The 13843-nt window shown below is 38.1% G+C and overlaps 1 protein-coding gene across 1 annotated transcript in view; it reads left to right on the top strand.

Moving 5' to 3' along the window:
- Positions 1-13843, top strand: part of LOC143296629 (uncharacterized) — a 141329-nt gene that overhangs the window by 5104 nt on the left and 122382 nt on the right. Inside the window, exon 2 of the mRNA XM_076608659.1 lies at positions 8770-8889. Coding sequence (XP_076464774.1) covers positions 8770-8889 — 120 coding nt within the window. The remainder of the gene's footprint in view (positions 1-8769; positions 8890-13843) is intronic.

The raw sequence follows: 13843 nt of genomic DNA, 5'->3' as shown, positions 1-13843 counted from the left end.
TGATTTGATGTTAAAGAGTACATTACTCATATTCCCACGTTATCAGAGAATGATTCCAAAGCCCTGGAAGGCCTTATTACATATGAAGAAGCAACAAAGTTCTTGAGGAATATGAAGAATGACGAAAGTCCAGGCACTGATGGTATGTGTTAACTTTTTCAAATTTTTCTGGAAAAAAATTGGCATGTTTGTTGTGAGGTCTCTGAATTAAGGGTTTTTGAAGGGTGAAATGTCCGCAGCACAAAAAGAAGGCCTTATTATATGCCTGCCCAAGGGTGACAGGCCAAGAGAACTTTTGAAGAACTGGACGCCAGTCACTCTTCTAAACTTTATATGTACAAAATAGGGTCATCATGTATTTCTAATGGAATTAAAACAGTTTTGTCCAGTCTCATATCCGAGGATCAAACTGGGTTTATACAAGGACGATATATTGGTGACACAATACGAATAATTCATGATCTTATATATTACTTAGAAAAAAATAATCTACCTGGCCTACCTGTGTCGATAGACTTTAAAAAGGCCTTTGACTGTGTGGATTGGACATACATGGAAAAAGTTCTCATAGCATTTGGATCTGGAGAGAACATTCGTAGATGTGTCTCCTCTTTTTGCAAAAATATAAAATCGTATGTGACAATAAATGGTAAGGTGTCAAAGAGCTTTTTGGTAAACAGAGGCTGCCAGCAGGGTGACCCCATTTCACCTTATTTATTCATATTATGTGCAGAAATCTTAGCATGCAAAGTTAGACAAAATACCTGTATTAGCCCTTTTTCTGCCAGGAAAATAAGATGTAAGTGAAATCTATTTGCCAGGGTTTTATCACAAAAAACGGGTATAAATTTTCAAAAAATTCTGCGCTCTTTGTTATTGGAGAAAGACCCATAAAAGTATATATTTTCTGAAAGGTAAATGAATAGTCGTATCTTGGCAACTCTCTTGATTGCTCCCTTTATTTTCTATCAGATCGCCCTATATATGTTCATCACTGTCTTCTCCGTCGAATTTACACTTCATTTCTTTCTGAGCATCAGCTAAAGAAAGCAATCTTGGTTGATTTAGTTCGCCACGATCTCATGTCTTGAGCACGGCGTCAGTCCAACATTTTGTTGAGTGAGCGAGGAGAGGAGCCAGGCAAACACTGTGGCCAGTAACCCAACCAAAACATTCAAATAAAGGACTGCCCCATGACGTTGATGGTGTTTCCAGCTATGATTAGAATCTAGAAAGATTCCCCAAGCTAAAGCTACCAGCATTTTTGTCAACGAACTGAATGCAAAGCAGGGAAAAGTCAGAATATTTTGATGATGAGTTATCTCATCATTGTGGCATCTCGTCATATAGGCAGCCTAGGGGTTAAAGGAGTTAAAATTGAAAACAATGAACATAAAATAAACCAATTTTCAGATGATACCACATTTACACTAGAAGGAGATAAGAAGTCATATGAGAGTTTGTTTGAAACCCTCACTGAATTTGAACAGATTTCTGGTTTGAAAATTAACGCAGAAAAAACAAAAACTTATGGCTTGGAAACAAGAAAAATTCAAAAAACGTTTTCTTGTTGCATTTAAAAATGGACTGGAATCCTGAGAAAATAAAATTCTGGAGCTCTGGTTTACAACCAATCTAACGCAAATGACAGAATTAAATACAGCTGATAAATTAAACGAAGTTAAAATCCTGGTTGAAAAGAACATTGTCACCGCTGGGAAGGGTGGCAGTGCTTAGAGAAAATCATAAAACAACTGCAAAACATGTGCTTTAAATTTGTGTGGGGTGGGAAAAATATTCCTTGTGACCCTGGTACACTTGGGACATATTCTATTCTATTCTATTCTATTCTAAAAGATAAAATCAAAAGAAAATATGCTGTTCACAGTATTGAAAAAGGAGGTATAGGCATCCCAGACATTAACATGTTTATAAAGTCTTTAAAGTTATCTTGGATAAAGAAAATGTATGTCAGCGAACCGAAATGGAAAACTATCCTAAAATCTATGGGTCCTGAGATTGAAAATTTAGATGCATATGGTCCTAACTGATTCCTCAAACTAGAAAGCAATTCATTTTGGAAAGAAACATTTCAAGTGTATGCTGAGTTTTGTCAAAAAAATTAGTTAAAAACGGGAACTGAAGTGGTAACAGAACAGATATTTGACAATGACAAACTTAGAATTGACAACTAATCATTATACTGTAAAAAATGGGAAGAAGATAATGTTAGAATTGGCGAACAAGGCGAATTCCTAAGTTATGAATAGTTATGTAAAAGAATTACTATCAAAATCAGTAAATTGCAATATTTGAGTTGCATTAAAGCAATTCAGTTTTACCAAAAGAAGATGAATATCAAAATACTAAATAACATAAAGTCTGAGAAAACAAAAGCTCTTGAAATTCTAACAAGCATTTTAAAGTGATCACATATTTACTATAAGTAATGTTTTTTCTAGAAGATTTAGAAATATTCAACATTACACCATTTATGTCTTGGGAGAATAAGCTGAATGTACTGGTACCTTGGGGAACAGTCTGTAAATGAAACAGTAGAATAAAAGAGATAAAACTCTGTTGGTTCCAGCTAAGGATTTGCTATAGAATACTGCTTACAAATGTGATTTTAAAAGACATGGGAGTAGTTAAGGACGACAGGTGTAATTTCTGTAATATATCAAAAGATACAATTGTTCACTATTTATGGCATTGTTAATATGTGCAGAGATTTTGGACGGCATTACATAACTTACTGCAACAAAAATGTGTCACTTGTACGTGACTGACACTTAACACTTAAATGATTCTGTTTGGAGAAGATGAAAAAAAATAAACTGATGACATACTTGACTTAATTTTACTAGTTGCCATATTTTCCGTGTACAAATCAAAGATAAATAATGTAAGACCAACACTGCCATCCTTTTTGAAGGAATTGCAATGTACATATAATATTGAAGAACAGATATCCATAAACAACAGATGACATACACTACAATCACTGTAATTATGTGTTTATGTATGTGTGTGTTTATATATATACAAATGCATAATATATATCTGAGATTTACCTGTTTAATAATTTATGGATTTGTTTGTTGATTGTACTTATTTATATGTTTAATATACATAAAAATCAAAGCCCGTTTGTCTTAGCTGTCCATACAGAAGTGGAAAAAAACATTAAAAAAACACACACACACAAAAATACCCAGCGTCTTTGTATGTAGACACACACGCACACACACACACACACACACACACACACACACACACATACACACACACTTGTTGAGCTGTGTACTTGTTGTTGTTGACATCCCAAAGTCCAGGGTTTGGATTGTGTAAAAGAGACAAGTTAACATCCAATGAAACATGTTGATTGTGTTTGTGCTGTTTCCTTTGGTGCAGTTGTGAAGTTGCTAGTATGCACCAGTCATTTGTTTTCAAGCATGTACATTTCCTTGCCTCTTTTCAATACCAGCTGGGTTTCCATATGATGTGGAAGTGTGTGTGTGTTGTGTTTTTGTTGTTGTTAGGTTTTGTATTGTTTATGTAATGTGAAAAAAACTTTTCTCCCATTTTTAGGACATCTGGCTTTGTTTGGTATTCCATGAGGTGTTATAAAGTGTTGTAATGAAAAACAAAAAAAAAAACAAAGAAAAGAAAAACCTTGAACTGGCACACACAGGTTGTTGCCTTTCCCAGCATGCCTTGCTATTGTACCTAATTGTACTTGCTGATGTCAATAAATGTCGCCTGTCTCTACTCAACTTGGGCTCTAGTGTTGACGACACCGAAGATTGAGTGATCGTAACACTCTCAATTGCAAGAAATCATGGGGGTGCTCCCATGCTTTCTCACAATGTGTGAGAAAGTGTGGGAAGTCCTCCTTATTTTTACAAAAAAAATTTCCTTTATCATCAGAGTTGGTTTCTTGCCATTTCCCAATGCAAATCTTAGAGAAAAATGAGAGAGAAGATGAAAAGAGAAAGAAGGGGGTGACGACAGTGACGATCATGATAATGACAGTGGTGTTAGTGAAGACATCAACAGTAATGACACTGAAATTGACATTACTCATTGTATTTCACATAAGATGGAATGGATCACTGCAATGCATCAACCTCAAATTCAACATCATAATTAGTAGCAAACAACATAATTAAGGCAATGTGTATTACTATAACCGAAACAGAAATATGAAATATCAAGACTTGAACCAGATCTTTCCTGAGTAATGTTGCGAATAACATGAAAATGATTCAGCTTCATAAATGTAACAGAGAAAGGTCTTTCACAATGCTTTTCCTTTGCATAGGGCGCATGGAAATGGGACATAATAGTTTTGATATTTGTTGTGGTGCAACCTTTTCTGTCACAGTTTTTAAGAATGTTCTTTATTTCATGCTTGTTCATATGTTCATCTGTTTGTGATAGCATCTTTTTGCATGCAAGATTGCACTGAAAATGCATTCTCAGCTTTATAGAAGACACTCAGAACATGAAATATTATTTCAAAAACAGAGTGAAAGGAACAAATCAACCAGCAAAGCAAGCAGACAAAAGGACACACACACACACACACACACACACACACACACACACACACACACACACACACACACACACACACTTACTCACTCACTCACTCAGATACACATACACATGCACACATTTTTTTAAGTCTTTCACTTCCGACCATGGATATAGCCGCAGTTTAGGGGTAACTGCATAATCAGGTGTCCAGCCACTCATTTACAATGCTTTTCTCCCTTGCAAATGATGAGACGGCTCAATTTTGATTTTTTTTTTTTTTTTTTCTTTTTATAAAGTGAAAAGCTGCTGAGAGTGTCGACATGGCTGCCAGAACATGAAGAGGAGGTGGCTAGAATTTTGTTTGATTTTCCACACAACTACGACAATAGCAACTTCAAAAACATGATAGAAAATGGAAACGGAAGTAATGTTGTTGATGATCAACTGATAATCACATGCTACAAAGTACATCAACAGGAAGGGGGTGGGGTCTGTCAGAAGTGGGTATAGAATAAACCCAATATGAAACCTTCATTTTTGGGTTTTCATCTACTATGAAACCCTCCAGATTAAAGCTTCAAGCTGAAATATTGTTTACAGTGAGTTTTTGTGTTGTAATATTGTGTGATAGTGTTTGTGGGTGTATGTGTGGGAGGGTGTGTGTGTGTGGGTGTATGTGAGTGGTTATGTATAGTGTTTATGTTTAAAACCACATCTTCTCTTCTTCATTCGTGGGCTGCAACTCCCACATTCACTCGTATGTTCATGAGTGGGCGTTCCTGTGTATGACCATTTTTACCACACCATGTAGGCAGCCATACTCCATTTTCGGGGTAAAAAAACCCTATGATAGTGCAGGAAATAACATAATTGTACTTAGCTGTTGTGTCCAATACATTTTCTAATATTTTATCACTGTTTCCACCTGCAAAATAAACAAACTTGAATTTTCCTCTTTTTTCCAAAAAAATATTCTGTGTATTTTTTTGTATTTATTTAAATGCGGGTTATCTTCCCCTGATTGGGAGTCATCTCATTCTGAAAACACTGAAGTTATGATAATTTAAATTATATTCTCCATTCATTTTCCTTCAAGAAAATGTATACTTTTACATACTTTTGAGCATTATATTAATTTTTGTGATTTTTTTTTTTTCAAGGTTGGTGATTATTTTGCAAAAATCACAAATAGTACCGGAAGTGAAAGGTTAAACCAGTACTGTGTCATCACCTTCACTGTCTTCACTAACGTCACCACCATTATCATGATTGTCTTTGTCATTGCCCCCCTCTTTCTCTTTTCCTTTTCTGTCTCTCACTCAGTTTTCTCTAAGATTTGTGTTGGTAAAAGACAAGAAACCAACCCTGATGACAAAGGAAATGTTTTTGATAAAAATAAGGGGGGAAAACATGGGAGGGGAACGACCACACTTTCTCGCAATCCCATGATTTCACTCAAAGTGAGAGAAATCGTTGGACTGAGAGAAATCATGGGCAAACAGTGTTGTATGTCGTGTGTGTGTGTGATAAAACTTTTTTCTAATTTTCCAAGCCATTTGTATCTGTCTGGCCAGTTTAATGCCTTTGTTTTGTGTTTTTGCATCAAACAGAATGAGAAAAACAAATCTCCAGCATCAGCTTGCTGATGATTCTTGTGGTTGGTGTGTGCAGTGTAATTTTGTATATAAATTTACATCTGATGCACACACACAGTCACACACACACAGACACACACATATGTATATATATTTATATTATATAATATGTGATTATGACATCTATCTATCTATCTATCTATCTATCTATCTATATGTGTGTGTGTGTTTGTGTAAATAGTTTATGCTTACATACATGTATGAATGATGATAAAAAAAAACCCTTCCCATACATTTGGTCTGTGTACTTAGATAGTGGTGTTAAAGAAGGAAGGGTGTGAGGGAGTTTTGGGTGGGATGATGGTGGTATGGAAATAGGGGGAGGACAGGGAGATGGACTGTGGTGGAAGGATTGCAGAGACTGAGACACATTTTCTATTTGCGAGCACACTGGCATGCTATTGGTGAGAGAGCGAGTGGCGATGGCAAGAAGTACATACGCAAAGAAACAAATGCGAGGCAGGAACTGAGGAAGTATAGTTTATCCTATCTCACAGCAAGGTTGCTCCGAAGGCTACCTAACTTTGATTTGTGAGAACCCAACCACTCTTGCCACGAGGTGGAAATAAGAAATGCACCTTCCTATCAAGTCTCAGAACCTCGCATAAATAGCGTGCAAGAAATGCACCTCTGGTGTGGGGAGCTAGGTTGGTATGAGGTATTTATTATTATTAATGATGAAGAGAAAAAGGGGGCAGGGGGTGTGGGCAGGGAAGATTCAGGAAGAGGTGGTGATTAAACTGATAGAAGGGGTGAAGAGAGGGAAAGAGTGTGTGGGGGTGGGCGTGGGGAGAACAGGACGAGCTGAGAAGGAAAAAAATCATATTTTATGAATGCATAATATATATATACCTCTTTCTCAGTATGAATTTCTATGGTAAGATAAATATCATAAAATCAAAATATTTTCCATATATATATATATATATATATATGCTGGTGTAAAAACTAATACATGTTTAAATGATACTCAGTGTATTCAAAGTGGAGGGGGAATGAAAAGGGGGAGGGGAAAAGGAGGGTTAAAGGAAACGGGAGACTGAAGTGAGGGACTGGTGTGGTTGGGGGTATTTGTTCATGACTATTCAAAGGGGGAGGGTTTCAGTTTGTTTTCCAGCTTGCTCACCCCAGAAAAAGGAGTATGGCTGCCTTCATGGTAGGGTAAATAAATGATACAAAATGACCATACACATAAAATGTTACATGTCTGTATGAGTGTGTGCATGACTGAAACATGACTGAATAATACAGAAAATGAATAGTGAACGCCCAATGGCAGCTGTCAGTCAGCTCTACCCAGGTAGGCAGGCTGTTGTGCAAATGTTTCCATGTTTGTTAAGCGCATTGAGCTTGGTTTCTGACCGAGGATAGGCGCTATATAAGTATCCATATCATCATCATTATCATCTTCAGTTTTTTAAGGAGGCGTCAGTGTATTTGGACAAATCTTTTTATGATGGTGGTGTAAAAACTATATATATTATATATATATGAAATCATTTGTGTTTATTTTTCTGAGTAACAACATTCTAACTGACACTTTGCCTTTTTAGGAAAACTGCTTCAATGACAATCTTGAAAACTGTTAAAGACTGATATGTTTGAGGGTGCCACCAACATACTGCAGGTAAAATGTGGAGTGATGGCCTAGAGGTAATGCGTCCGCCTAGGAAGCGAGAGAATCTGAGCGTGCTGGTTTGAATCATGGCTCAGCCACTGATATTTTTTCCCCCTCCACTAGACCTTGAGTGGTCTGGAAGCTGGTCATTTGGATGAGACGATAAACCGAGCTCCCGTATGCAGCATGCACATAGTGCAAATAAAAGAACCCACGGCAACAAAAGGGTTGTTTCTGGCAAAATTCTGTAGAAAAATCCACTTCAATAGGAAAAACAAATAAAACTGCACGCAGGAAAAAATACCAAAAAATGGGTGGCGCTGTAGTGTAGCGACGTGCTGTCCCTGGGGAGAGCAGCCTGAATTTCACACAGAGAAATCTGTTGTGATAAAAAGAAATACAAATACAAATAAAAGAACTAAAACTGCTACAACTGTACCACTGATGGATCCTTGTATACAAGGCTGCCCAATTCTGATGTTGCTAAAGGGAGCAAGATATAGCTGATAGGCTGTCTGACAGCATTTGACATTAAGATTAATGTTGATCTCCTATGCTGATTTCTGGCTGATGTGTTGTTCATCTGGTGTACTGCCTTCATGGCTGTCTCTTTGCTCAGCAAATTTATAAATCATAAACTGAATTAATTAGCACAAACAAGAAGATTTCAAGAATATTTTCCTTGTTTTCTGGCCTGAAAGAACCATTCCACAAACATTGATATTAATATGAATCTGTGTCATGTATGGAGATGTTGATTTTGTTACACCTTTGCCAAACATTTATGGTATTTCAGCTCAGATCGTACTGTCTTGAAATATCTGTATCACTGAAATAGTCCAGTATGTAAATGAAGAGGACAAGAGTGCTTATTGTAGATGGGTTCAAGTATTCTTTGTGGTGCCTTTGTGTAATTAGTGACTATATCACTATTACTGTGTCTGCTGTCAACAGATAAGTCTGTAAAAATGGAATCAATGGCAAAGTTGGAAGATGATCCACAGAACTACAAAACAACAGGTGTGGCAGCTCGAGTTGGAGACTTGGTGGGCCTGCAGCGAATGGTGTGGAGTGGTAAGAAAGTTCTGTATTCGGCAGTACACAGCAAACTGTCTTATGCTTTGATAAATATTGATTTAATTATCTCACTACCTCTCCTGTTTTTGTTTTTTCTATTTGCTGCCCCATCTTTTGTATCATTTCAATGGCTTTACCTCATATAACTCCTCCTGAATCCCCCTTACACAGATCATATATACCTGTCCTCTTTCTGTAGCATTCTCAGCACCAGAAGTCCACAGGTGCAGGGGGCTATCAGTTTATGGTTGCCATAAACTATGATGAAGCCACACATTAGAGGAGACTACTGCTAGCTTAGTTTGATGTGCCTGTTGATGATAACAGGTGTTAAGTTGTGATGAAGCCGCTCATGAGAGGAGACTAGTGGTAGGTCACTTAGATAGTATTCAGTAGTGTCTGTTCTGATTTAAGATACGCAGAACACCACCCAATAAAGGATCAATGTTGATATTAGCCATATTTGTTAATGCATTTGGGGGAAAACACTTCAGATCTGCTTGAGAATAAGATGATCCTCTTAGACATACTGGTTACATTACAAACATTGTTTATAAAACTTTCAAAAGATTCTTGATGTATTGTGACACACAGTCTTTTCTGTTACTTATTTGATAAGTGATTATGAAAAAAATACAGGTTTATGTTTCATATGCAGCTGTTTTTAAAACTCTTCTGCCACCAAAGGTGACTTTAGTTGACTTAGTTCACCGCTATAGGCAACTTCAATCAACATCGAGGGGTCATGTTAAAAGGACCACTTTACACATTGTAACATAGCTTGAAAGTTGCAGCCAACTTTCCTGCGCAATCGGAAATTTACTAACTTTTGTCCCCTTGTCCGAGTTTGAAGTGAGCAAGTCCACTGTGTTGTTCTGACATGAACCAAATCATGTGACTGAGAGCATTAAGTCTAAAATATTTAAAATTGGGGAGTGCTTTTTTCACATAGAAACTTGGCGGTGAAAGAGGAATGTAAAGGTGCACAGTGACAAGGGTAACTAGAAATGGGTGTAAAATGGGGAGTTTTTCTTCCTCTTTGTGTTCGTGGTCAGAAACTTGCACGCTTGATTTTACTAGATTGCTGTTACATAATATATGACTGTCATTAGGCTTCTGTACTTTGTTTTGGAAAAATGGGATTATGGCTGGGCATGTTCTTGTGTATACATCATTAACACAGTTAAAGCTGACATGAAGGACAGCATATTTATCATGCTTTGGTATTTTTGATGAACACTGTGAATGTATACAAATGTGTAATTTTTGTGATGAAAGCTCCAGCAGCTTTGCACATTTTCTAAGAGTTTGAAACAGATTGAATTAAGAATGTTACATAGCCACGAAAGGCCCCTTCATCTAATTCTGTTGTCTGACATGTGACTGAAACAAAACTTGTGTCAGATGTCAAATTTGACATGCACTGTTCAAAATAATAAACAATGATGCCAGGAGAACAAATGATTAACAAATAGTAAAGATTGTTAACTCTGTTGTTCACTTTATTATTTGTTAATCATTTGTTCTCCTGGCCTCATTGTTTATCACTTTCAAGTCAAAATACCACAGAGGCAACCATGTGTTTGTTCTGTATTTTCTGTATATCATTGTTTCTTATTTTCAAGATAAAATACCACAAAGGCAACCATGTCCTTGTTTTGTATTGTCCATGTATTCTGTGTAGCTTATTCAGGCTTAAAAGGCTATGTCAGTCTTGAATAAAAAGCTAATTTGTGTTTGCACGTTTCTTCTGTTACTGCTGCTTTGTGCACACGTCATATGATTGGTTTTAGGACAAGCCCGGCGCTTCCTTTTTGGAAGAAGTGTCTGGGTTTGTTCCAGTGTACCTTTTATTTACCCGTGTCACATGTGTGATAGCTGAATCAGTTGTGTAAGCAGCATTGACTTGAAGTTGTGTACCTTGTGAATGGAGAGAGTTACCACTCTTTACTGTTTGTTAATGAGGCACTGTTCATGTGAACCATCACTGCTAAAATAACTCACCTGCTCATGAGCACAGAAACACACACTGCATTTATTGGTCGCAGTGGAGAGTGGAAAGATCAGTTAAGATATTCTTAGCTCATAAATTCATTATGGAAATTAGGTGCCACTCCAAAAATTCTAAAGTCCTCAATTGGGGCTCTTTGTCTGGAAAAGTTGTAAACAGGAGGGCCAAGATCAGGGCCTTTTGTCCAGAGTGAGTTAGAATTCATTCTGAATATTGTGATGCACTCTTAACTCGATACTGTTAAAGATAGATATAATGCATGTACTTCAGCATGCACTAATATGCACATACACACACAGACACACGCACGCATACACACACAGAGATACAGACACACACACACACACACACACACACAGGTCTTTAGAAATAAAATTAAAGGTAAGTTGAATTGTATACGTATGGAATAAAAGTTCTTCTGAGCTTTGAACTTCACTTAAAATGTTCTGTAGCATTGCCTGATCATAGCTGTTCATAATACTTTGCTAATATGTGTTTATCACTTGCTATTTGCCTGGCTTTCTGTACTGCTTGTCTCTCATACAGCTATTGCATACTGACTTGTCTCTATCATACAACTGCATACATCCATCCCATTTAAAACTTGCTTTTGCCTCACTCCCAAACTTCCATTAAAGGCAAAAAATGACATGGTGTGCTTACATCAGCAGTAGTAAAAACTCTGGGGAATCTTGGAATTGATACTGATATTTCTTCTAGATTAGAATAATTGATGCCGATATTTCTAAACTTCTAGATTAGCATTTCTTTTGAAAACAGTCAACATACCTGTCAAAAGCTTGATTATTATCTAAAATTGTCCCTAAGTATCATCATTCTTTTGTGTTGGTGGCAGGCCCGAGGGGCCCCTTTTGCTGCCAGGAAAATAAGATTTAAGTGAAATCTATTTGCCAGGGTTTTTTCCCAAAAAACGGGTATAAATTTTCAAAAAATTCTGTGCTCTTTGTTATTGGAGAAAGACCCACAAAAGTATATATTTTCTGAAAGGTAAATGAATAAAGAATACAAAACACATGCTGTTTTCCCATTTTATATATTTTCAGTGACATGCTTTTGTTTTGAAATCAGTGTTTTGTTTTTTGTCACATTTTCAACTTGTTCATTACAAACATTAGTCAGGTAATTTGCACTAAAAGATAATATTTTCTGGACAAATGGATATCAGCAAACACAAAATCATACTAGAACAACCACAGTATATATATATATTTTTTTTTAAGAGATAGATACACAATGCATTGTGACTTCTCCAAGTGATAATATGGATGTGAGGCCACGCCCCCTCAGTCTCCACCCCCCCTCCTCTTCACCCCTTTCACACGGTTTATCTAGTTCTCATCAGACCGTGTTGGCTGAATGCCAAGAATATCGCTCACACTGTGTCCTGCTAATAATTCGGTCACGTTCTGTCTGCTAACATCTGTACAGCCAGCATCACTCACTGATAGTTGTTTCTTGGCCAGTCTCTTGATTGCTCCCTTTATTTTCTATCAGATCGTCCTATAAATGTTCATCACTGTCTTCTCCCTCGAATTTACACTTCAATTCTTTCTGAGCATCAGCTAAAGAAAGCAATCTTGGTTGATTTAGTTTGCCATAATCGCATGTCTTGAGCACAGTGTCAGTCTGACATTATGTTGAACGAGCGAGGAGAGGAGCCAGGCAAACACTGGGACAGTAACCCAACCAAAACGTCCAAATAAAGGACTGCCTCATGACATAGATGGTGTTTCTAGCTATGAATAGAATCAAGAAAGATTCCCCAGGCAAAACCTACCACTATTTTTGTCAATGATCTGAATGCAAACCAGGGAAAAGTCAGGATATTTCGATGACGAGTTATCTTGTCATTGTGGCAGCAAAGCGTACATGCTTGCGACGATGAGTGATCTCGTCATTTTGACAGCCTTGGGGTTAAGTACCACAGTCAAGGGATGCCGCTGCGCACTGTGACATTTGTGCTGTCACCATGATGCTTTCCTTTCTTGACTTGGGCAAACCCCAAGCTTGCACCTCTTTGATTGCGGTGCCAGTACCATGCAAGGTAAACATCCTGGTTTTCCCTACAAACACTGCAGGTTAAGTTTTCGGGGCACACATGGAATGGAGCAAGCTTACGGTGCTTCCCACTTGAAGAGTGGCAACAGCAGGCCCGTAGGGGATGCCGGTCCACCCCCCGCCCCCATCCACCCCAATCCCCACCCCCTTCTCCCGCCCCCTGTGCCGCCTTCTGGTAACATTGATAGGGATGCTTCTGTACCAGCATTTTGTAACTGCCACAGTCACCTCCCTTGGTTCAGCCTTGCTCTCTTCTTGTACATCAAGTGTGTCATCAACTTCCCACTCTGCAGGTGGGAGGATCGCAATTCCTGGCTGGTCTGCTCTACCTTTCTCTTTCAGCTTTGGCATGCAATGACTGCCATGATCACAGACAAGCGTGCCCTCTCAAAGGCCTCCCCATAGGGACCAGCAGTAGCAATGGCAGTTTTCCGCATGCCAGAACAGTCTCTGGGTTACTCAGTTTTATGGCTTCCCACCATTTCTCTAAGGGCATATCTCCAGTCACAGTTGGGATTCCACCACACCCCACTGATAGTGACCTCTCATTCCCAGGATCAGGACTTACCTTCTGGCCAGGGCCCATCCACCCCAGCTGGCTCTCACAGATGGGACTGTGCTTGTGGACATGGTCATCCTCCTAGCCTTGGTCCCTTCTCCAAGGACAAAGAAGTCACATGGGCCAGACTTCCTTGCCTATTGCATGTCAACAGGATCTGTTTTGGTGTCATATACTGTACCATGTCAAACTGATGCAAACCAGGCCTGTTTGCTCTTCCTGGCCAAAATTTATCGTGGCAACTCAGTGATACGACATCTTGCCATTAGACCGCTGTCTGCTAGCCAATGAAATGCTGTTTC

This window comes from Babylonia areolata, chromosome 21 (genome assembly GCF_041734735.1).
Source record: "Babylonia areolata isolate BAREFJ2019XMU chromosome 21, ASM4173473v1, whole genome shotgun sequence".
NCBI lineage: Eukaryota > Metazoa > Mollusca > Gastropoda > Neogastropoda > Buccinidae > Babylonia > Babylonia areolata.
This window is presented reverse-complemented; position numbering and strand designations above follow the sequence as displayed.